Below are 26,004 nucleotides of genomic sequence, written 5' to 3'. Positions count from 1 at the left end.
CGAGAGGAGGGGTTTCTGTTAAGCAATGAAATGACATCATGATCTGTATATAAACTGTTGTTCGTGGTTAAGTGGCAGCGCGCTCCGAGAATAAATTCTGTTACCTATTATTGAAATGACTGGTCTCCGTCTATTTTATGCAATCAAGAATCTTAAAAATTCTCATAAAATAGATTAAGGGTTTTCAATTAATGAAAACACATTGGCATCATTAAATTACAGTAACACTGACCACTCATTATCTCTCCTGGGGGGTGGTTGACCACCCATTATCTCTCCTGGGGGGTGGTTGATCACCCATTATCTCTCCCGGAGGGTGGGTGACCACCCATTATCTCTCCCGGGGGGTGGTTGAAAACCCATTATCTATCCTGGAAGATAGTTAACCACCCATTATCTCTCATGGGGGGTGGTTAACCACCCATTATCTCTCCTGGGGGGGTGTTAACCACCCATTCTCTCTCCTGGGGGGTGGTTAACCACCCATTCTCTCTCCTGGGGGGTGGTTAACCACCCATTATCTCTCCTGGGGGGTGGTTAACCACCCATTATCTCTCCTGGGGGAAGGGTGACCACCCTTGATGTAAAACATTACAACCAAATACGTTTTATACCTTCTGAAATAATTTTCTCATTCAATACATCAAAGATGAAATGGATATGGTTGGCAACACATCTTTTAGTTCAGCTGAAGCAAGTCCGCTTTTCTAGTTCAGTCATATTTACCTTAGAAGTGTTTACTTTGCAGGCTGACGAGAATCTATTGAGTCACAATGTCTCATAGATTTTATTTACAAATCAACTGGAAGTGTCTCCAAAACAAGATTTGAATAATCCAAAATAAAAGGCTACATCTAATATTTTTTTCCCCCAAAAAATGTTCACGATTCACAAATTATTATTTTGATTCACATGACTTCAACGTAAGGTGTATGTAAACTTCTGACTTCAACTGTATTACCTCAATTACCTTGACTAACCGGTGCCCCCTCACACTGACTCTGTACCGTAACACCCTGTATATAGCCTCCACATTGACTCTGTACCGTAACACCCTGTATATAGCCTCCACATTGACTCTGTACCGTAACACCCTGTATATAGCCTCCACATTGACTCTGTACCGTAACACCCTGTATATAGCCTCCACATTGACTCTGTACCGGTACACCCTGTATATAGCCTCCACATTGACTCTGTACCGGTACCCCCTGTATATAGCCTCCACATTGACTCTGTACCGGTACCCCCTGTATATAGCCTCCACATTGACTCTGTACCGGTACCCCCTGTATATAGCCTCCACATTGACTCTGTACCGTAACACCCTGTATATAGCCTCCATATTGACTCTGTACCGGTACCCCCTGTATATAGCCTCCACATTGACTCTGTACCGGTACCCCCTGTATATAGCCTCCACATTGACTCTGTACCGGTACACCCTGTATATAGCCTCCACATTGACTCTGTACCGTAATACCCTGTATATAGCCTCCACATTGACTCTGTACCGTAACACCCTGTATATAGCCTCCACATTGACTCTGTACCGTAATACCCTGTATATAGCCTCCACATTGACTCTGTACCGTAACACCCTGTATATAGCCTCCACATTGACTCTGTACCGTAACACCCTGTATATAGCCTCCACATTGACTCTGTACCGTAACACCCTGTATATAGCCTCCACACTGACTCTGTACCGTAACACCCTGTATATAGCCTCCACATTGACTCTGTACCGTAATACCCTGTATATAGCCTCCACACTGACTCTGTACCGTAATACCCTGTATATAGCCTCCACGTTGACTCTGTACCGGTACCTCCTGTATATAGCCTCCACATGGACTCTGTACTGATACCCCCTGTATATAGCCTCCACATTGACTCTGTACCGTAACACCCTGTATATAGCCTCCACATTGACTCTGTACCGTAACACCCTGTATATAGCCTCCACATTGACTCTGTACCGGTACCCCCTGTATATAGCCTCCACATTGACTCTGTACCGTAACACCCTGTATATAGCCTCCACATTGACTCTGTACCGTAACACCCTGTATATAGCCTCCACATTGACTCTGTACCGTAACACATTGACCGGTACTTCCTTGCTATTTTTATTTACTGCTGTTTAATTATTTGTTATTCATATCTCTATTTGGGGGAGGGGGGGGGGGGGGGTCTTCTTAAAACTGCATTGTTGGCCATCTAAGTAAGCATTTCACTGTGAAGTCTACACCTGTTGTATTCAGCATTTCACTGTGAAGTCTACACCTGTTGTATTCAGCATTTCACTGTGAGGTCTACTACACCTGTTGTATTCAGCATTTCACTGTAAGGTCTACTACACCTGTTGTATTCAGCATTTCACTGTAATGTCTACTACACCTGTTGTATTCAGCATTTCACTGTGAGGTCTACTACACCTGTTGTATTCCGCATTTCACTGTAAGGTCTACTACACCTGTTGTATTCAGCATTTCACTGTGAGGTCTACTACACCTGTTGTATTCAGCATTTCACTGTGAGGTCTACTACACCTGTTGTATTCAGCATTTCACTGTGAGGTCTACTACACCTGTTGTATTCAGCATTTCACTGTAAGGTCTACTACACCTGTTGTATTCAGCATTTCACTGTAAGGTCTACTACACCTGTTGTATTCAGCATTTCACTGTGAGGTCTACTACACCTGTTGTATTCAGCATTTCACTGTGAGGTCTACTAAACCTGTTGTATTCAGCATTTCACTGTGAGGTCTACTACACCTGTTGTATTCAGCATTTCACTGTGAGGTCTACTACACCTGTTGTATTCAGCCTTTTAATGTAAGGTCTACTACACCTGTTGTATTCAGCATTTCACTGTGAGGTCTACTACACCTGTTGTATTCAGCATTTCACTGTAAGGTCTACTACACCTGTTGTATTCAGTATTTCACTGTGAGGTCTACTACACCTGTTGTATTCAGCATTTCACTGTAAGGTCTACTACACCTGTTGTATTCAACATTTCACTGTGAGGTCTACTACACCTGTTGTATTCAGCATTTCACTGTGAGGTCTACTACACCTGTTGTATTCAGCATTTCACTGTGAGGTCTACTACACCTGTTGTATTCAGCATTTCACTGTAAGGTCTACTACACCTGTTGTATTCAGCATTTCACTGTGAGGTCTACTACACCTGTTGTATTCAGCATTTCACTGTGAGGTCTACTACACCTGTTGTATTCAGCATTTCACTGTAAGGTCTACTACACCTGTTGTATTCAGCATTTCACTGTGAGGTCTACTACACCTGTTGTATTCAGCATTTCACTGTAAGGTCTACTACACCTGTTGTATTCAGCATTTCACTGTGAGGTCTACTACACCTGTTGTATTCAGCCTTTCACTGTAAGGTCTACTACACCTGTTGTATTCAGCATTTCACTGTAAGGTCTACTACACCTGTTGTATTCAGCATTTCACTGTGAGGTCTACTACACCCGTTGTATTCAGCATTTCACTGTAAGGTCTACTACACCTGTTGTATTCAGCATTTCACTGTAAGGTCTACTACACCTGTTGTATTCAGCCTTTCATTGTAAGGTCTACTACACCTGTTGTATTCAGCATTTCACTGTAAGGTCTACTACACCTGTTGTATTCAGCATTTCACTGTAAGGTCTACTACACCTGTTGTATTCAGCATTTCACTGTGAGGTCTACTACACCTGTTGTATTCAGCATTTCACTGTAAGGTCTACTACACCCGTTGTATTCAGCATTTCACTGTAAGGTCTACTACACCTGTTGTATTCAGCATTTCACTGTAAGGTCTACTACACCTGTTGTATTCAGCCTTTCACTGTAAGGTCTACTACACCTGTTGTATTCAGCATTTCACTGTAAGGTCTACTACACCTGTTGTATTCAGCATTTCACTGTAAGGTCTACTACACCTGTTGTATTCAGCATTTCACTGTGAGGTCTACTACACTTGTTGTATTCAGCCTTTCACTGTAAGGTCTACCTACACCCGTTGTATTCGGCGCACGTGACTAATAAACTTTGATTTGATTTAAAGGGTTTCCCGGCCCAAGTAGTCAAACTAACGTGATTGAACGATTATCCTGAGTTGTAAAATGACGAGTTATTTTTCTTCTTCTCGTTTTAAAGGGAAAATGGGTGAAAGTAAAATGGCAGTTTTAACACGAAGAATAAATGGTCACAACCTCTTGTACTTGAGAAGATTTGAATAGCTCTGGCCGAGAGGGGCTTGATTTCCACTCCATGACCCTTCACATACATACAGGACTGAGGCTGACACCAACAGACCACGCCAGATATGCACAGTCTCAGCTGTGGGGTAATCTGATACCAGCACTCAGCAGTTAGCTAATCATCTACACCAGTGGCCAGTTGTCACGAGTCAAGATCACTTCCGCAGTCAAAAAGAAAGCAGTCAGTCCACTCAGATATTTTGTTAAAAAAAAATATATATATATTTTTTACATTAATCCAATAAAAACCGTTCTGTAGGAATGAGGTGTGCAGTAGCCCGAATACATTATCACAGCATATTGGCTATATGCCTGGTCTAATACATTATCACATCATAGTGGCTATATGCTTGGTCTAATACATTATCACAGCATATTGGCTATGTGCCTGGTCTAATACATTATCACAGCATATTGGCTATGTGCCTGGTCTAATACATTATCAAAGCATATTGGCTATATGCCTGGTCTAATACATTATCACAGCATATTGGCTATGTGCCTGGTCTAATACATTATCACAGCATATTGGCTATATGCCTGGCCTGCCAATATTGTTCTTCTCAGATCATATTATATTTCAGGACTCAAGCTTTGATAATAAAATGCTGTAGATCAGTTGGTGTAGCATTTGCGAGGCACAGGCCTACATAAATTGAAATAACGTGCAAATAATTTCCTTTTTTAACATTTTTTTTACTGGACTGATGGTACCTGCATATGATAATCATGGTGCTTTCAAGAAAACTGGGAACTCTGGGGGGAAAAAAACGAGGTCAAGTCATGACCTCAGTGAACTTCAGGACGGAAAGTGAGAGCTCTAAGAAAGATGCCAGAGTTTCCGAGTCAGATGACCGTTCAAAATTATTTTCCCCTCCCCTCCTAATTTCCTGCAATTCTCCACATTTTGCTATAGGGCGGAGGTAAAATGTTTACAGTTTTTAAAATGATAACTAATGATCAATGAGCCACACACCACAGTTGGTAATTCAACCATGCTTACTACAAGTTTGGATAGCTGGCTGCTAGACTAAATTTACCAATCAAATAATGTTTTGCTGACAGGGCTAATTGAGTAATTTCTGATGAAACACCAAATCTCTAAATTACACCTCCTGCATTCTACTGTTTCAATACTCAACAGTAAATTGAGAGGCTGACTGAGTCCCCCCCCCCCCACGTTAGATCGGGTTTAAGTTCGGGCTCTGGCTGGGCCACTCAAGCACGGGGGTGGCAGCATCATGTTGTGGGGGTGCTTTGCTGCAGGAGGGACTGGTGCACTTCACAAAATAGATGGCATCATGAGGTAGAAAAATTAGGTGGATACATTGAAGCAACATCTCAAAACATCAGTCAGGAAAGTTAAGGCTTGGTCACAAATGGGTCTTCCAAATGGACAATGACCCCAAGCATACTTCCAAAGTTGTGGCAAAATGGCTTAAGAACAACAAAGTCAAGGTATTGGAGTGGCCATCACAAAGCCCTGACCTCAATCCCATAGAACATTTGTGGGCAGAACTGAAAAATCATGTGAACAAGGAGGCCTACAAACCTGACTCAGTTACACCAGCTCTGTCAGGAGGAATGGGCCAAAATTCACCCAACTTATTGTGGGAAGCTCGGGGAAAGCTTCCCGAAAACATTTGACCCAAGTTAAACAATTTCAAGGCAATGCTACCAAATACTAATTGAGTGTATGTAAACTTCTGGCCCAATGGGAATGTGATGAAAGAAATAAAAGCTGAAATAAATCATTCTCTCTACTATTATTCTGACATTCCACATTCTTAAAATAAAGTGGTGATCCTAACTGACCTAAGACAGGACATTTTTTACTAGGATTAAATGTCGGGAATTGTGAGAGAAAAAAATGAGTTTAAATGTATTTGGCTAAGGTGTGTGTAAACCTCTTGGCTAAGGTGTGTGTAAACCTCTTGGCTAAGGTGTGTGTAAACCTCTTGGCTAAGGTGTGTGTAAACCTCTTGGCTAAGGTGTGTGTAAACCTCTTGGCTAAGGTGTATGTAAACCTCTTGGCTAAGGTGTATGTAAACCTCTTGGCTAAGGTGTGTGTAAACCTCTTGGCTAAGGTGTATGTAAACCTCTTGGCTAAGGTGTGTGTAAACCTCTTGGCTAAGGTGTGTGTAAACCTCTTGGCTAAGGTGTGTGTAAACCTCTTGGCTAAGGTGTGTGTAAACCTCTTGGCTAAGGTGTGTGTAAACTTCTTGGCTAAGGTGTGTGTAAACCTCTTGGCTAAGGTGTGTGTAAACCTCTTGGCTAAGGTGTGTAAACCTCTTGGCTAAGGTGTGTAAACCTCTTGGCTAAGGTGTGTAAACCTCTTGGCTAAGGTGTGTGTAAACCTCTTGGCTAAGGTGTGTGTAAACCTCTTGGCTAAGGTGTGTGTAAACTTATTGGCTAAGGTGTGTAAACCTCTTGGCTAAGGTGTGTAAACTTCTTGGCTAAGGTGTGTAAACCTCTTGGCTAAGGTGTGTAAACCTCTTGGCTAAGGTGTGTAAACCTCTTGGCTAAGGTGTGTAAACCTCTTGGCTAAGGTGTGTAAACCTCTTGGCTAAGGTGTGTAAACCTCTTGGCTAAGGTGTGTAAACCTCTTGGCTAAGGTGTGTGTAAACCTCTTGGCTAAGGTGTGTGTAAACCTCTTGGCTAAGGTGTGTGTAAACCTCTTGGTTAAGGTGTGTAAACCTCTTGGCTAAGGTGTGTGTAAACCTCTTGGCTAAGGTGTATGTAAACCTCTTGGCTAAGGTGTATGTAAACCTCTTGGCTAAGGTGTGTGTAAACCTCTTGGCTAAGGTGTGTGTAAACCTCTTGGCTAAGGTGTGTGTAAACCTCTTGGCTAAGGTGTGTGTAAACCTCTTGGCTAAGGTGTGTGTAAACCTCTTGGCTAAGGTGTGTGTAAACCTCTTGGCTAAGGTGTATGTAAACCTCTTGGCTAAGGTGTGTGTAAACCTCTTGGCTAAGGTGTGTGTAAACCTCTTGGCTAAGGTGTGTGTAAACCTCTTGGCTAAGGTGTATGTAAACCTCTTGGCTAAGGTGTGTGTAAACCTCTTGGCTAAGGCGTGTGTAAACCTCTTGGCTAAGGTGTATGTAAACCTCTTGGCTAAGGTGTGTGTAAACCTCTTGGCTAAGGTGTGTGTAAACCTCTTGGCTAAGGTGTGTGTAAACCTCTTGGCTAAGGTGTGTGTAAACCTCTTGGCTAAGGTGTGTGTAAACCTCTTGGCTAAGGTGTATGTAAACTTCTTGGCTAAGGTGTGTATATAAGGTGGCAGTTGCCCATCCCTGATCTACATGTATCCAAGTGAAATATACCTGGGGTATATCTGGCGTCATAACGCACTCAGGAGAACTGCTGTCTAACCAGAAGTATTTCTTTACAACAGGATGTCTGGTGGCGTCACTCAGGAGAACTGCTGTCTAACCAGAAGTATTTCTTTACAACAGGATGTCTGGTGGCGTCATAACGCACTCAGGAGAACTGCTGTCTAACCAGAAGTATTTCTTTACAACAGCATGTCTGGTGGTGACATAACGCACTCAGGAGAACTGCTGTCTAACCAGAAGTATTTCTTTACAACAGCATGTCTGGTGGTGACATAACGCACTCAGGAGAACTGCTGTCTAACCAGAAGTATTTCTTTACAACAGGATGTCTGGTGGTGACATAACGCACTCAGGAGAACTGCTGTCTAACCAGAAGTATTTCTTTACAACAGGATGTCTGGTGGTGACATAACGCACTCAGGAGAACTGCTGTCTAACCAGAAGTATTTCTTTACAACAGGATGTCTGGTGGTGACATAACGCACTCAGGAGAACTGCTGTCTAACCAGAAGTATTTCTTTACAACAGGATGTCTGGTGGTGACATAACGCACTCAGGAGAACTGCTGTCTAACCAGAAGTATTTCTTTACAACAGGATGTCTGGTGGTGACATAACACATTAAGTTCCCCAGAGGGGAAAGGAGTACATAAATCTGTGCTATATGTGTGTGTGTGTGTGTGTGTGTGTGTGTGTGTGTGTGTGTGTTCTCACCAGTAGACGTTCTGTGGGTCTGGTGCGTAGCCGACCGTCCAGGAATATGTGTGAAGGTGCTGGCTGAAGGAAGAAGACCTGGGTTCCCTCTGACAGTGGCAGCCCTGACAGTTACAGGCATTGTAGTCCTTCAGGATACTGAACAGGGAAGCATATAGGAAGACATCACTCGATTTATAATTACCAACGTAAGCTACCAACAAACAAAAAAAGACAAACATTGATTTCCAGCATTCTCACATTCGTTCCAATAGCCGAGTGATGAACGGCACTTGAAAGTGTAGAAGGAGAGATTACAACAACAAAAAACACAAACATCCTCTCATTCCTCTGGTCACACAGGCTCTTACATGGCGGTCATGGCTTCGTTCTGGAAGGTAACGAAGGCCATTCCCAGCGGTTTACTGTTGACCTTCTCTTTCTCCTTCCTGTACTCCTCCTTCAGCTTGGACTCCAGCTTGGTGTAGTAACTCACTGCCTCCTCCTGTAGAATAGAGACGGTTAGTTAGGGGGCTTCTAGCTTGGTGTAGTAACTCACTGCCTCCTCCTGTAGAATAGAGATGGTTAGTTAGGGGGCTTCTAGCTTGGTGTAGTAACTCACTGCCTCCTCCTGTAGAATAGAGACGGTTAGTTAGGGGGCTTCTAGCTTGGTGTAGTAACTCACTGCCTCCTCCTGTAGAATAGAGATGGTTAGTTAGGGGGCTTCTAGCTTGGTGTAGTAACTCACTGCCTCCTCCTGTAGAATAGAGATGGTTAGTTAGAAGACGAAGAAGACGAAGAAGAAGGACTAATGAATGAGAAAACTACAAGTGAGACGGTATGAAAGACCAGAATAGCTGGTCACTCAGGGCAACATATCCAACGGGAATTTGATTGTGGCATTTGGACACGACAAAAAAAACGGCATGGTACTGTAAACGGCGGGGTACTGTAAACGGCGGGGTACTGTAAACGACGGGGTACTGTAAACGGCGTGGTACTGTAAACGGCGTGGTACTGTAAACGACGTGGTACTGTAAACGGCGTGGTACTGTAAACGGCGGGGTACTGTAAATGACGGGGTACTGTAAACGGCGTGGTACTGTAAACGGCGTGGTACTGTAAACGACGTGGTACTGTAAACGACGTGGTACTGTAAATGGGTTTGAGGTGAGGGTTGAAATACAGCTCGACGTTGGTCTTACCTGTTCACAGCCCTTGATGATACAGCAACAGAGATGTCCACAGGGTTTGGGGTTGATCATGGTGGGGATGTGCTCCTTGGACTGTAGGTCTTTAAAGAACTTCATGCTACGTTCAGTCTTCTTCCTGTTTACAGAAACACGTGCTCATATCACATGACCAAATACACTGGATTACTAGACAAATTAGTAGTTGCTCGTAGAGATAGGACCTCTCTCTATCTTTGCATTTGTGCCATTATGGCGTCTGTGACAGCATGGGCAGCACCATTGAGGCTACCTCAATTTTAAAGTAGTTCACGTTCTTCTTCTTTTGTGTTTAAAAAAAAAAAAAAGTGTAAAATATATATTGATATATTGGTGATTTACCTCCTGCAGTGTTGGGAGTACTGAATCAAATCTGTGACCGCTAGATGTAGTTTGGACCACTATCAAGGTCCCAACACACCAACAGTCGTGAAGAGGGCACGACAACACCTTTTCCCCCTCAGGAGACTGAAAATAATTTGTCATGGGTCCCCAGATCCTCAAAAGGTTCTATAGCTGCACCATCGAGAGCATTCTGACGGGTTGCATCACCGCCTGGTACGGCAACTGCTCGGCATCAGACCGTAAGGCACTACAGAGGGTAGTGCGTACGGCCAAGCTTCCTGCCATCCAGGACCTTTATACCAGGCCCAAATTATTGTCCCCCTGTATATAGCCTTGTTATTGTTATTGCGTAACATTTTATTTTATTACATTTTTCACATTAATTTATTTTGTTAATATTTTCGTAACAATTTTTTTTTAACTGCACTGTTGGTTAAGGGTTTGTAAGTTTAATTTGACGGTAAGGTCTGTTGTATTCGGCGTGACATTAGATTTGATGGCGGTGATATATATCTTATAGCCATTTAAACCAATTAGAGGAAGACAATGCTCTGGTCACACCCAGTCAACACTGAAAATATATATATATATATAAACACAACATGTAAAAAGTGTTAGTTTTATGAGCTGAAATAAAATCTCTCAGAGATGTTTCATAACAAAAAATAAACTTGATGAAACTGTGGGTTTTGCAAAACCGATGATTTTCTGCACAAACTGTCAGAAACCGTCTCAGGAAGCTCATCTGCGTTGCCCTCAATAGGGAACGACGAAGCGACAGGTAGCAACAGGTAAGCTAGTGGTCAGAGCGTTGTGCCAGTAACCGAAAGGTTGCTAGATCGAATTCCCGAGCTGACAAGGTACAAATCTGTCGTTCTGCCCCCTGAACAAGGCAGTTAACCCCACTGTTCCTAGGCCGTCATTGTAAATAAGAATTTGTTCTTAATTGACTTGCCTAGTTAAAGAAAGGTAAAAAAAAAAAAAAAATTGACCTGACTGCAGTTTGGTGCTGTAACGTTTCTCATCTTGTGTGTCACGGATGTATCTCGGCTCCACCGGTACCGGGCAGATGGCGGGTATGGCGTCGTGTGTGCGTCGTGTGGGCGAGCAGTTTGCCGATGTCAACGTTGTGAACAGAGTGCCCCATGGTGACGGCGGGGTTATGGTATTGGCAGGTATAAGCCAAGGACAACAAACACAATTGCATTTTATCGATGGCAATTTGAATACACAGAGATACCGTGACGAGATCCTGAGGCCCGTTGTGGCGCCATTCATCCACCGCCTTTACCTCATGTTTCAGCACGATAATGCCCAGCTCCATGTCGCAAAGACCTGGACACAATTCCTGGAAGCTTAAAATGTCCCAGTTCTTCCATGGCCTGCGTACTCACCAGACACCCATTGAGCATGTTTGGGATGCTCTGGACAGGCGTGTCCCAGTTACCACCAATACCCAGCAGCTTCGCAGCCATTGAAGAGGAGTGGGACCAACATTCCACAGGCCACAATCAACAGCCTGATCAACTCTATGTGAAGGAGATGTGTGTCTCGCTGCATGAGGCAAATGGTCACACCAGATACTGACTGGTTTTCTGATCCACGCCCTTACTTTTTGTTTTAAGGTATCTGTGACCAACAGAGGCATATCTGTGTTCCCAGTCATGTGAAATCCATTGATTAGGGCCTAATTAATTTATTTCAATTGACTGATTTTCCGTATATGAGCAGCAACTCAGTAAAATCGTTCAAAATGTTTCCATGTTGGGTTTATTTTTGTTCAGTGTACTTTAAAATGGTGGAAGCCCCTCAATGGAAAACGCCCATGCTGAAACGTGTTAGATCTAAATCCTCGAACTCTCTCTATGGTATTGCTACAGACGGCGACAGTCGAGCGGAGAGACCACCACTTACCTTTCTGAGTTGAGGGACATCAGCTTGGCCACATCGTAACAAATACGAGCCTCTAGCACACAACAGTTTTCATAAGCCTGTCTGTAATTGAGAGAAAGGGGAAGGTGGAGAGGGAAAGAGATTGGAAAGGTAAGAATTAAAAAGGTATTGACATGGAGGAATCTGTTTTCTACAAGTCTATAGTATTCCCTTCAGTCCTTTGTTGGTTGCGGACATTACATCGTAGGTTAGAAGTCCCTCAGCAGTCTGTCTGTATAACGTGTCACAGTCATAGAAATAGGACTAAAACATAATGTAGAAGCACCACTCATTACGGTCACCAGTCCACCCATCACGGAATGTTGACTTGAACAGCAATGCCTGTTCTAGTAATTCTGTTTCTATGGTTGGTGACAGTGACCACTGCCAGTACCTATACAGAACCACACCACGGGGGGGGATTAGATTCAGATAGAAAGCATTTCAAATCAAGGAAGTGATGCATGGTCGATATTCTAGTAATCGAATGACCTTTTATCATATTCACTATTACAGGACTGTAATCTAATCACGTTGAACAAAAATATAAACGCAACATGTAAAGTGTTGGTCCCATGGCTCATGAGCTGAAATAAAAGATGCCTGAAATTTTCCATACGCACAAAAAAGCTTATTTCTCTCAAATGTTGTGCACAAATGTGTTTTTTTTTTATCCCTGTTAGTGAGCATTTCTCCTTTGCCAAGATAATCCATCCACCTGACAGGTGTGGCATATCAAGAAGCTGATTAAACAGCATGATCATTACACAGGTGCACCTTGTGCTGGGGACAATAAAAGGCCACTAAAATGTGCAGTTTTGACACACAACACAATGCCACAGATGCCTCAAGTTGAGGGAGCACACAATTTATATGCCGACTGCAGAAAAGTCCACCAGATCAGTTGCCAGGAAATTGAGTGATAATTTCTCTACCATAAGCCGCCTCTCTAAAGTCGTTTTAGAGAATTTGGTAGTACGTCCAACCGGGCCTCACAACCGGAGACGGCGTGGTGTGGGCGAGCGGTTTGCTATTGTCAACGTTGTGAACTTAGTGCCCCATAGTGGCGGTGGGGTTATGGTATAAGCAGGCATAAACTAAGGACAACAAACACAACTGCATTTTATCGATGGCAATTTGAATACACAGAGATACTGTGATGAGATCCTGAGGCCCGTTGTGGCGCCATTCATCCACCGCCTTTACCTCATGTTTCAGCATGATAATGCCCAGCCCCATGTCGCAAAGACCTGGACACAATTCCTGGAAGCTGAAAATGTCCCAGTTCTTCCATGGCCTCCATACTCACCAGACATGTCACCCATTGAGCATGTTTGGGATGCTCTGGACCGACGTGTACGACAGCGTGTCCCAGTTACCGCCAATATCCAGCAACTTCACACAGCCATTGAAGAGTGGGACAACATTCCACAGCCTGATCAACTCTATGTGAAGGAGATATTGGTCTCTCTCTCTCTCTCTCTCTCTCTCTGCAAACTACTGAACAACTGACATGTTGGTCTCTCTCTCTCTCTCTGCAGAATACTGAACAACTGAGTGTCAGCCCCTCGCCCCTCCCAGTATATCTGTCCCCCCCAGCCCCCCACCAAACCATTGAGGCTTGCCAAGTGAAATCAGGAAATCATTGGGACGGCAGGGTAGCCTAGTGGTTAGAGTGTTGGACTAGTAACCGAAAGGTTTCAAGATCGAATCCCCGAGCTGACGAGGTAAAAATCTGTCGTTCTGCCCCTGGACAAGGCAGTTAACCCCACTGTTCCTAGGCCGTCATTGTAAATAAGAATTTATTCTTAACTGACTTGTCTGGTTGTTATTTATTTATTTTTTATATGACCAGACAGGACTTACTCAAAGTGTTGCTTGATGTGCTTCTCCTCTGCATACTTGGAGATCCCGTTGACAAATAAAGTGCGTTTCACCTGAAAAGAAGAGCCAGAAATGAAGATACGGTTTTCACATTGACTTGGTACAGCCTGCATCCAGGTAGTGGAGGGATATTTAGGAACGTGTGTGTGTGTGTGTGTGCTCATATCACCCACCAGATCGTCCTCTCTGTAGTGCATCTTGGAGGTGTGTGTGTGTGAGTGTGTGTGTGTGTGCTCATACCACCCACCAGATCGTCCTCTCTGTAGTGCATCTTGGAGGTGTGTGTGTGTGTGTGTGTGTGTGTGTGTGTGTGTGTGTCTGTATACCACCCACCAGATCGTCCTCTCTGTAGTGCATCTTGGAGGTGTGTCGTCTCATGCTGTACACGGTCAGCAACAGGTAGAGGAACGCAAAGGTGGTGTGGAGCCACAGCAACATGTTACTGAGAGGAGAGAGAAACCCAGTTAGTCACAGCAGTATGTTACTGAGAGGACAAAGAAACCCAGTTAGTCACAGCAGTATGTTACTGGGAGGAGAGAGAGAGAAACCCAGTTAGTCACAGCAGTATGTTACTGAGAGGAGAGACAGAGAAACCCAGTTAGTCACAGCAGTATGTTACTGAGAGGAGAGACAGAGAAACCCAGTTAGTCACAGCAGTATGTTACTGAGAGGAGAGAGAAACCCAGTTAGTCACAGCAGTATGTTACTGAGAGGAGAGAGAAACCCAGTTAGTCACAGCAGTATGTTACTGAGAGGAGAGAGAAACCCAGTTAGTCACAGCAGTATGTTACTGAGAGAGGAGAGAGAAACCCAGTTAGTCACAGCAGTATGTTACTGAGAGGAGAGACAGAGAAACCCAGTTAGTCACAGCAGTATGTTACTGAGAGAGGAGAGAAACCCAGTTAGTCACAGCAGTATGTTACTGAGAGGAGAGAGAAACCCAGTTAGTCACAGCAGTATGTTACTGAGAGGAGAGAGAAACCCAGTTAGTCACAGCAGTATGTTACTGAGAGGAGAGAGAAACCCAGTTAGTCACAGCAGTATGTTACTGAGAGGAGAGAGAAACCCAGTTAGTCACAGCAGTATGTTACTGAGAGGAGAGAGAAACCCAGTTAGTCACAGCAGTATGTTACTGAGAGGAGAGAGAAACCCAGTTAGCCACAGCAGTATGTTACTGAGAGAGGAGATAAACCCAGTTAGTCACAGCAGTATGTTACTGAGAGGAGAGACAGAGAAACCCAGTTAGTCACAGCAGTATGTTACTGAGAGGAGAGATAAACCCAGTTAGTCACAGCAGTATGTTACTGAGAGGAGAGAAACCCAGTTAGTCACAGCAGTATGTTACTGAGAGGAGAGAGAAACCCAGTTAGTCACAGCAGTATGTTACTGAGAGGAGAGAAACCCAGTTAGTCACAGCAGTATGTTACTGAGAGGAGAGAAACCCAGTTAGTCACAGCAGTATGTTACTGAGAGGAGAGACAGAGAAACCCAGTTAGTCACAGCAGTATGTTACTGAGAGGAGAGACAGAGAAACCCAGTTAGTCACAGCAGTATGTTACTGAGAGGAGAGACAGAGAAACCCAGTTAGTCACAGCAGTATGTTACTGAGAGGAGAGAGAAACCCAGTTAGTCACAGCAGTATGTTACTGAGAGGAGAGAGAAACCCAGTTAGTCACAGCAGTATGTTACTGAGAGAGGGGACAGACAGAGAAACCCAGTTAGTCACAGCAGTATGTTACTGAGAGGAGAGAGAAACCCAGTTAGTCACAGCAGTATGTTACTGAGAGAGGGGAGAGAAACCCAGTTAGTCACAGCAGTATGTTACTGAGAGAGGGGAGAGAAACCCAGTTAGTCACAGCAGTATGTTACTGAGAGAGGAGAGAAACCCAGTTAGTCACAGCAGTATGTTACTGAGAGAGGAGAGAAACCCAGTTAGTCACATCAGTATATTACTGAGAGAGAGGAGAGAAACCCAGTTAGTCACAGCAGTATGTTACTGAGAGGGGAGAGAAACCCAGTTAGTCACAGCAGTATGTTACCGAGAGAGGGGAGAGAAACCCAGTTAGTCACAGCAGTATGTTACTGAGAGAGGGGAGAGACAGAGAAACCCAGTTAGTCACATCAGTATGTTACTGAGAGGAGAGAGAAACCCAGTTAGTCACAGCAGTATGTTACTGAGAGGAGAGAGAAACCCAGTTAGTCACAGCAGTATGTTACTGAGAGAGGGGAGAGACAGAGAAACCCAGTTAGTCACAGCAGTATGTTACTGAGAGGGGAGAGAAACCCAGTTAGTCACAGCAGTATGTTACTGAGAGAGGGGAGAGAAACCCAGTTAGTCACAGCAGTATGTTACTGAGAGAGGGGAGAGAAACCCAGTTAGTCACAGCAGTATGTTACTGAGAGAGGGGAGAGAAACCCAGTTAGTCACAGCAGTATGTTACTGAGAGAGGAGAGAAACCCAGTTAGTCACAGCAGTATGTTACTGAGAGAGGGGAGAGAAACCCAGTTAGTCACAGCAGTATGTTACTGAGAGGAGAGAGAAACCCAGTTAGTCACAGCAGTATATTACTGAGAGGAGAGAGAAACCCAGTTAGTCACATCAGTATATTACTGAGAGGAGAGAGAAACCCAGTTAGTCACAGCAGTATGTTACTGAGAGAGGGGACAGAAACCCAGTTAGTCACATCAGTATATTACTGAGAGGAGAGAGAAACCCAGTTAGTCACAGCAGTATGTTACTGAGAGAGGAGATAAACCCAGTTAGTCACAGCAGTATGTTACTGAGAGGAGAGAGAAACCCAGTTAGTCACAGCAGTATATTACTGAGAGGAGAGAGAAACCCAGTTAGTCATATCAGTATATTACTGAGAGGAGAGAGAAACCCAGTTAGTCACAGCAGTATGTTACTGAGAGGAGAGAGAAACCCAGTTAGTCACAGCAGTATGTTACTGAGAGAGGAGATAAACCCAGTTAGTCACAGCAGTATGTTACTGAGAGGAGAGAGAAACCCAGTTAGTCACAGCAGTATGTTACTGAGAGAGGGGACAGAAACCCAGTTAGTCACAGCAGTATGTTACTGAGAGAGGGGACAGACAGAGAAACCCAGTTAGTCACAGCAGTATGTTACTGAGAGGAGAGACAGAGAAACCCAGTTAGTCACAGCAGTATGTTACTGAGAGGAGAGAGAAACCCAGTTAGTCACAGCAGTATGTTACTGAGAGGAGAGAGAAACCCAGTTAGTCACAGCAGTATGTTACTGAGAGAGGGGACAGACAGAGAAACCCAGTTAGTCACAGCAGTATGTTACTGAGAGGAGAGAGAAACCCAGTTAGTCACAGCAGTATGTTACTGAGAGAGGGGAGAGAAACCCAGTTAGTCACAGCAGTATGTTACTGAGAGAGGGGAGAGAAACCCAGTTAGTCACAGCAGTATGTTACTGAGAGAGGAGAGAAACCCAGTTAGTCACAGCAGTATGTTACTGAGAGAGGAGAGAAACCCAGTTAGTCACATCAGTATATTACTGAGAGAGAGGAGAGAACCCCAGTTAGTCACAGCAGTATGTTACTGAGAGGGGAGAGAAACCCAGTTAGTCACAGCAGTATGTTACTGAGAGAGGGGAGAGAAACCCAGTTAGTCACAGCAGTATGTTACTGAGAGAGGGGAGAGACAGAGAAACCCAGTTAGTCACATCAGTATGTTACTGAGAGGAGAGAGAAACCCAGTTAGTCACAGCAGTATGTTACTGAGAGGGGAGAGAAACCCAGTTAGTCACAGCAGTATGTTACTGAGAGAGGGGAGAGAAACCCAGTTAGTCACAGCAGTATGTTACTGAGAGAGGGGAGAGAAACCCAGTTAGTCACAGCAGTATGTTACTGAGAGAGGGGAGAGAAACCCAGTTAGTCACAGCAGTATGTTACTGAGAGAGGAGAGAAACCCAGTTAGTCACAGCAGTATGTTACTGAGAGAGGGGACAGAAACCCAGTTAGTCACATCAGTATATTACTGAGAGGAGAGAGAAACCCAGTTAGTCACAGCAGTATGTTACTGAGAGAGGAGATAAACCCAGTTAGTCACAGCAGTATGTTACTGAGAGGAGAGAGAAACCCAGTTAGTCACAGCAGTATATTACTGAGAGGAGAGAGAAACCCAGTTAGTCACAGCAGTATGTTACTGAGAGAGGAGATAAACTCAGTTAGTCACAGCAGTATGTTACTGAGAGGAGAGAGAAACCCAGTTAGTCACAGCAGTATGTTACTGAGAGGAGAGAGAAACCCAGTTAGTCACAGCAGTATGTTACTGAGAGAGGGGACAGAAACCCAGTTAGTCACAGCAGTATGTTACTGAGAGAGGGGACAGACAGAGAAACCCAGTTAGTCACAGCAGTATGTTACTGAGAGGAGAGACAGAGAAACCCAGTTAGTCACAGCAGTATGTTACTGAGAGGAGAGAGAAACCCAGTTAGTCACAGCAGTATGTTACTGAGAGAGGAGAGAGAAACCCAGTTAGTCACAGCAGTATGTTACTGAGAGAGGAGAGAGAAACCCAGTTAGTCACAGCAGTATGTTACTGAGAGAGGGGACAGACAGACACCAACCATTCCTACTAAAATTGGAGCCATATGTCCAATCAAAAACACATATTTTGACCAAAATATATAATCATATATATATATATATATATATATATATATATATATATATACAGTGGGGCAAAAAAGTATTTAGTCAGCCACCAATTGTGCAAGTTCTCCCACTTAAAAAGATGAGAGAGGCCTGTAATTGTCATCATAGGTACACTTCAACTATAACAGACAAAATGAGAAAAAAAATTCCAGAAAATCACATTGTAGAATTTTTAATTAATTTATTTGCAAATTATGGTGGAAAATAAGTATTTGGTCAATAGCAAAAGTTTATCTGGGTGGTATGCAGGGTGGTATGCAGGGTGGTATGTAGAGTGGCATGCAGGGTGGCATACAGGGTGGTATGTAGAGTGGCATGCAGGGTGGCATGCAGGGTGGTATGTAGAGTGGCATGCAGGGTGGTATGTAGGGTGGTATGCAGGGTGGTATTCACGGTGGTATGTAGAGTGGTATGCAGGGTGGTATGCAGGGTGGTATGCAGGGTGGCATGCAGGGTGGTATGTAGAGTGGCATGCAGGGTGGTATGTAGAGTGGCATGCAGGGTGGTATGTAGGGTGGTATGCAGGGTGGTATTCACGGTGGTATGTAGAGTGGTATGCAGGGTGGTATGCAGGGTGGTATGCTGCTGGCATACATTTTAAGAGAAAGACGCCACTCAACGATTCAGAACATGAAGATTCATATTGGTCAAGGTAAAATGTTATTGATTGGCTGAAAGCCGTGGTATATCATACCGTATAGCACGGGTATGACAACAACAACAACACAACGTTTACTGTTCGGATAACGTTGGTAACCAGTTTCTAAAAGCAATAAGGCACCTCTGAGGTTTGTGATATATGGCCGATATACCACGGCTAAGGGCTGTGTCCAGGCGGTACCCCTGAGGTGCCTTATTGCTTAATTAGAACACAAGGAAGTTCATGTATCCCCACCATCACCCTACAATAAGGAAACAGTCATGGAGGAGCACTCACTTGGCATCCAGATTGGCTATAGTGGTACGCCCAAAACTGTAGGCATTGTTTTCTGTGTGGGGGAAAAAAAAAAGAAGAGATCATATTTTACTTCATGGTTAGCCTAGTACACAGTAGAATAATAGGACATTATGGTCTGTTGAAACAGCTAGTCCTTCTATTTCTACGATTGGGTTCTAGAATGGGAATGTACGTTATAGTTCATTCTATGATTGGGTTCTAGAATGGGAATGTACGTTATAGTTCATTCTATGATTGGGTTCTAGAATGGGAATGTACGTTATAGTTCATTCTATTTCTATGGGTGGGTTGGAGGCTCATGTGTTTTTGTCCATTCTAGTTATTCTATATCTATGGGTGGGTTGGAGGCTCATGTGTTTTTAGAGGAGCAGGAGGTTTCCTATTATATCAAAGTGAGGAAATGAATCCACAAGGCGCTGATGAGAAGAATTTGACTCATGTGATACACAGAATATATATTTTAAAATGGCCAATCTGGCCAGCATGACCACAGCTATTTCTACACAGAGGACATTGATAGTAATTACATCTAATGACAAATAGTCTGCCCTTGTACATCAAGCCGCCTCTCCCTAGAGGAGCAGCCGCCTCTCCCTAGAGGAGCAGCCGCCTCGCCCTAGAGGAGCAGCCGCCTCTCCCTAGAGGAGCAGCCGCCTCTCCCTAGAGGAGCAGCCGCCTCTCCCTAGAGGAGCAGCCGCCTCACAGCCGCCTCGCCCTAGAGGAGCAGCCGCCTCTCCCTAGAGGAGCAGCCGCCTCTCCCTAGAGGAGCAGCCGCCTCTCCCTAGAGGAGCAGCCGCCTCGCCCTAGAGGAGCAGCCGCCTCTCCCTAGAGGAGCAGCCGCCTCGCCCTAGAGGAGCAGCCGCCTCGCCCTAGAGGAGCAGCCGCCTCGCCCTAGAGGAGCAGCCGCCTCGCCCTAGAGGAGCAGCCGCCTCGCCCTAGAGGAGCAGCCGCCTCGCCCTAGAGGAGCAGCCGCCTCGCCCTCGCCCTAGAGGAGCAGCCGCCTCTCCCTAGAGGAGCAGCCGCCTCTCCCTAGAGGAGCAGCCGCCTCTCCCTAGAGGAGCAGCCGCCTCGCCCTAGAGGAGCAGCCGCCTCGCCCTAGAGGAGCAGCCGCCTCGCCCTAGAGGAGCAGCCGCCTCTCCCTAGAGGAGCAGCCGCCTCTCCCTAGAGGAGCAGCCGCCTCTCCCTAGAGGAGCAGCCGCCTCTCCCTAGAGGAGCAGCCGCCTCGCCCTAGAGGAGCAGCCGCCTCGCCCTAGAGGAGCAGCCGCCTCTCCCTAGAGGAGCAGCCGCCTCACAGCCGCCTCGCCCTAGAGGAGCAGCCGCCTCTCCCTAGAGGAGCAGCCGCCTCGCCCTAGAGGAGCAGCCGCCTCTCCCTAGAGGAGCAGCCGCCTCGCCCTAGAGGAGCAGCCGCCTCTCCCTAGAGGAGCAGCCGCCTCGCCCTAGAGGAGCAGCCGCCTCGCCCTAGAGGAGCAGCCGCCTCGCCCTAGAGGAGCAGCCGCCTCGCCCTAGAGGAGCAGCCGCCTCGCCCTAGAGGAGCAGCCGCCTCGCCCTAGAGGAGCAGCCGCCTCGCCCTAGAGGAGCAGCCGCCTCTCCCTAGAGGAGCAGCCGCCTCTCCCTAGAGGAGCAGCCGCCTCGCCCTAGAGGAGCAGCCGCCTCGCCCTAGAGGAGCAGCCGCCTCACAGCCACCTCGCCCTAGAGGAGCAGCCACCTCGCCCTAGAGGAGCAGCCGCCTCACAGCCACCTCGCCCTAGAGGAGCAGCCGCCTCGCCCTAGAGGAGCAGCCGCCTCTCCCTAGAGGAGCAGCCGCCTCGCCCTAGAGGAGCAGCCGCCTCTCGCCCTAGAGGAGCAGCCGCCTCTCGCCCTAGAGGAGCAGCCGCCTCACAGCCGCCTCGCCCTAGAGGAGCAGCCGCCTCACAGCCGCCTCGCCCTAGAGGAGCTGGAGATATGCTCCTGCCCTATGGACTCAGACAAGGCTACTTTCTCACTTACTTGTATTTGCCTCCACTTTGATGTTTCACGTGACGACAAGATGGAAAAATCACATGATATAACCCTTGAGTCATCAGAGTTAAATACAATTCAATCTATAATAATAACCTCAAAGTCCTAAAACCCCACTATCCAGACTAAAGGACTTCTGAAGTGAGGGATTTCTGATGACTACTAGAGATACGTCTCAAATGACACCCTGTTCCCTCTGAAGTGCACTACTTTAGACCAGGACCCACAGGGACACCCACAAGGACATAGGGAAATAGAGCCCTGATCTAAAGTAGTGCACTACATAGGGGATAGGGGACACCACCAGTCCAGTGTTAGTCTCAAGTATTCCTGAAGTCCCATCCGCTAAACCCCACTCACCCAATAGATTTCCTGAGAAGTTGACGGGCAGGACAATGGCCACTGAGAGCACGCCCACCACCACCAGCAGACCAATGATGTGCCTCTGGAAGGAGAGGTAGTGTACTGCATCCTCCCCACACTTTTCCCTGATCTCCTCATCCCTGGAGACAGAGAGAAACAGACAGAGAGGAGAGAGAGGAGAGGAGGGAGACAGAGAGGAGAGAAACAGACAGACAGAGACGAGGGAGACAGAGAGGTGAGAAACAGACAGACAGAGAGGAGAGAGACAGAGAAAGAGAGAAAGGAGAGAGACAGACAGAAAGGAGAGAGACAGACAGAAAGGAGAGAGACAGACAGAAAGGAGAGAGACAGACAGAGAGGAGAGAGACAGACAGAGAGGAGAGAAGAGAAGAGAGACAGACAGAGACAGAGAGAGAAAGAGAGAGATTTAACTTTTATTTAACCAGGAAAGTCCCTTTGAGGCAGAGCAGACCTCTGAACACAGTCAAATTGACAGTTTGTTTGTTAACACACACACACACACACACACACACACACACCTAAATTCCAACTCAACCACATTCTCCCTTCCTTGCTGTCCCATGCCCGCACCCAAAACTTTATTGGAGACTCACTTTATGCGGAAGATGGCTGTTAACCAGGAGCAGAAGCCCTGAAGAGAGATGAGACTCTAGGTTAGAGCTGCCGTAGATTACAGGTTATTATCCAAATGGGGGAAATTCTTCGAGCAACGTTGTGTCACAGTAGCGGACTCATAAAAGTGAGTAAGTGACCCGATTAAAACTCAAAATGTCAAGGTTCTCCCGAGCTGTGTCCTGCAGTGTTGGGATCAATTCCATTTCAATTCCAGTCAATTCAGAACATAAATCAAATTCTAATTCCACAAATTCTAATTCCACAAATTCTAATTCCAATAAGCATTGAAGAGAATTTACATTCCAGTGTAGTTCCTGAATTGAAAAGAATTTGGCCCGTAACCTCGGTATCCTGTTCTCTGGTACAATGTACACTTGGTCAGCAGTTTCAAAGTAATGCTGACAACAGGACGAAATCAACGACGTGGTTCTCTCAGCTTACTCTCTTAAAGATGCACTCTCAAACGGTTGTAGAATTTCAGTCGGTAGTTTTAAAAGTGCTGTTCAGAAGCCTAAAGTGGTAACCGTTTTTTGTTGTCTACTATATCATCCATTTGTCTACTACATCAACCAATTGTCTACTATATCATCCATTTGTCTACTACATCATCCAATTGTCTACTACATCATCCACTACATCAACCAATTGTCTACTACATCATCCACTACATCAACCAATTGTCTACTACATCATCCACTACATCATCCAATTGTCTACTACATCATCCAATGGTCTACTATATCATCCAATTGTCTACTACATCATCCAATTGTCTACGACATCATACATTTGTCTACTACATCATCCAATTGTCTACTACATCATCCAATTGTCTACTACATCATCCAATTGTCTACTACATCATCCACTACATCATCCAATTGTCTACTACATCATCCAATTGTCTACTACATCATCCAATTATCTACTACATCATCCAATTGTCTACTACATCATCCAATTGTCTACTACATCATCCACTACATTATCCAATTGTCTACTACATCATCCACTTGTCTACTACATCATCCACTACATCATCCAATTGTCTACTACATCATCCAATTGTCTACTACATCATCCACTACATCATCCACTACATCATCCAATTGTCTACTACATCATCCATTTGGTGTGACATGTTACGAATTTGTTGTGCTTAAGATCCCAGAGTACATCTTTAACATGAATTCACTAACTAAGTGGTTCTGGATAAGAGCGTCTGCTAAATGACTCAAATGTACGACAATATTTCCTGTTTGTAGTGAAGTCCCTACTGTGGTCGCTCCACACCCCATGACCCCTGATCCCAGTAAAAACAGGAAGTGGTACTTACAGTGTCTCTCTGCTCAAAGTCCACTGAGCTGGAGACAGAGGTCAGGCGTTCGTAGCGATCGGGTAGCTCCGACGTCATGGCAGACGCCACACTGCACACACACACACAATGTTAAAAAGATAGAACTAGCATTAGCCTGACGCTTCCCAACAACAAACCTGATGGAGATAGCATTAGCCTAGCATTAGCCTGACGCTTCCCAACAACAAACCTGATGGAGAATAGCATTAGCCTAGCATTAGCCTGACGCTTCCCAACAACAAACCTGATGGAGAATAGCATTAGCCTAGCATTAGCCTGACGCTTCCCAACGACAAACCTGATGGAGATAGCATTAGCCTAGCATTAGCCTGGCACTCCCCAACAACAAACTTGATGGAGATAGCATTAGCCTAGCATTAGCCTGACGCTCCCCAACAACAAACCTGATCTCAAATAGTTAGTTAGGCTGACATCAGTACAGTATCAACAGTGTGTTTATTACATATTAATTAGTTCAGTGGCCACACATGCAGTAGGGCTCTGAAATGGGCTGGAGAGGTTGGTGCTGGGCTGTATCCACACTGCTGTACCTCAGACGTCTGTAGAGTTGGCATCAATCTATCCATTCAGTCAATTCAGGAAGTAAACTTACATTCCAATTTCAGTTTATTTCCTGAATTGAATGTCGTTGATCCAAAACCTGGGAGACGGGGGCTGGGGTTTGAGTGTACGGTTGGCCTAGTGCTCATGCACCAGTCAGTGAGACAACAATCACCCAGAACAAACCTCAGCACCATGTCATTCAGTTGGAGGATTCTAGAGATACACAAACTGTCTCAGCACAGTCTGACACCCTGTTAAGATGACAGTGATTGGAAGGAAAAGCAATGAAGGGCCACCACGAGAGAGACACAGACAGATGGACAGACAGACAGACACAGACAGAGAGAGACAGAGAGACAGAAAGACAGAGAGAGAGACAGACAGAGAGACAGACAGAGAGAGAGACAGACAGAGAGACAGACAGAGAGAGAGACAGACAGAGAGAGACACAGACAGAGAGAGACACAGACAGAGAGAGACACAGACAGAGAGAGACACAGACAGAGAGAGAGAGACACAGACAGAGAGAGAGAGACACAGACAGAGAGAGAGAGACACAGACAGAGAGAGAGACAGAGACAGACAGAGAGAGAGAGAGAGACAGCGAGACAGACAGACAGCGAGACAGACAGACAGCGAGACAGACAGACAGCGAGACAGACAGACAGACAGACAGACAGACAGACAGACAGACAGACAGACAGACAGACAGACAGACAGACAGACAGACAGAGACAGACAGACAGACAGACAGACAGACAGACAGACAGACAGACAGACAGACAGACAGACAGACAGACAGACATAGACCCATTAGAGAAAGAAAGAGAGAAAGAGAGAGAGAGAGAGAGAGAGAGAGAGAGAGAAAGGGGAGGGCATTCACAAAGACAACAGAAGAACCTGAGTGTAGAATCATTGAGACACATAACAATAGAAAGATGTGACCCCCCCCCCCCCACCACGGATCAACCAGCAGAGCTTTCAGGTCCTACAGCTCAGACACTGAAACACATGCGTTTTGACTCCCAGAACTACACCAGATTGAAGCTTTTTTATCTCATATTCTTCATCAGGCAGCATTGTGATGTCATTAGGGGGTATTGTGATGTCATTATGTGAACCCCCTTTAGCCCGGGTCCCCAGATCTGAATGTGCCGATGGCATGTCAATGATCATAGGAGTTCACAAGACAGCATAAACAGATATGGGCCCAGGCTACTATTCCCCTGGTCTCCATTAGCGATGGAGGAACTGTCCAGTGTAAAACTAGATTAAAGGATGACATCACCCAGAGCTCTTTGAGGTCTCTAATGGAATGGGGGGGTGGGGGCACCCACAATGGCTATAACTCAATAGACTTCCATAGAAGGCCTCAGAGAGCTAGGGGTAGGTGTCTTGTCTAGTGCAGAAACACAGAACCACCACAGACTGATACAGGAGCTGTGGGTAGGTAGGGATAACCAGTAGCTTGACGGCGTCTACACAACCACAGGGTGAGGTGAGGTGTGTAGTTACTAGTTACCGTACCTCTCCACCCTGTAGGTATCATGCCTGCTGGGCGCCTCATGCAGTGCGCTTATACAGGAGGACAGGAGAGACATCCTGCTTCTCAGAGAGGTCAATGATGACACATAGATTAGCATATAGAGCTGATTAGTTAGTTAGGGAGAGAGAACATACAGCAACAGGGTTATAGGTGTAAAACAGAGAGAGAGAGAGACAGAGTCACAGAGAGAGAGAGACAGAGAG

At 45.5% G+C, this 26,004-nt stretch overlaps 1 protein-coding gene across 7 annotated transcripts in view; it reads right to left on the bottom strand.

The window, feature by feature from the left end:
• Positions 1–26,004, bottom strand: part of LOC139367882 (CSC1-like protein 2) — a 96,410-nt gene that overhangs the window by 38,480 nt on the left and 31,926 nt on the right. For 3 of the 7 annotated variants that reach the window (XM_071106234.1, XM_071106237.1, XM_071106239.1), the window contains 11 exons: positions 23,671–23,761; positions 22,313–22,350; positions 21,696–21,838; positions 21,324–21,338; positions 19,317–19,368; positions 14,031–14,139; positions 13,680–13,750; positions 11,796–11,876; positions 9,513–9,636; positions 8,679–8,812; positions 8,329–8,466 (listed from right to left, as the gene is read on the bottom strand). In XM_071106234.1, coding sequence (XP_070962335.1) covers positions 8,329–8,466; positions 8,679–8,812; positions 9,513–9,636; positions 11,796–11,876; positions 13,680–13,750; positions 14,031–14,139; positions 19,317–19,368; positions 21,324–21,338; positions 21,696–21,838; positions 22,313–22,350; positions 23,671–23,761 — 996 coding nt within the window. Of the gene's footprint in view, positions 1–8,328; positions 8,467–8,678; positions 8,813–9,512; positions 9,637–11,795; positions 11,877–13,679; positions 13,751–13,870; positions 13,902–14,030; positions 14,140–19,316; positions 19,369–21,323; positions 21,339–21,695; positions 21,839–22,312; positions 22,351–23,670; positions 23,762–26,004 lie in introns of those variants that run through there. The other 4 variants (XM_071106235.1, XM_071106238.1, XM_071106236.1 and 1 more) reach the window with 2 other exon arrangements.

Source organism: Oncorhynchus clarkii, chromosome 16 (assembly GCF_045791955.1).
Source record: "Oncorhynchus clarkii lewisi isolate Uvic-CL-2024 chromosome 16, UVic_Ocla_1.0, whole genome shotgun sequence".
Classification (NCBI taxonomy): domain Eukaryota; kingdom Metazoa; phylum Chordata; class Actinopteri; order Salmoniformes; family Salmonidae; genus Oncorhynchus; species Oncorhynchus clarkii.
This window is presented reverse-complemented; position numbering and strand designations above follow the sequence as displayed.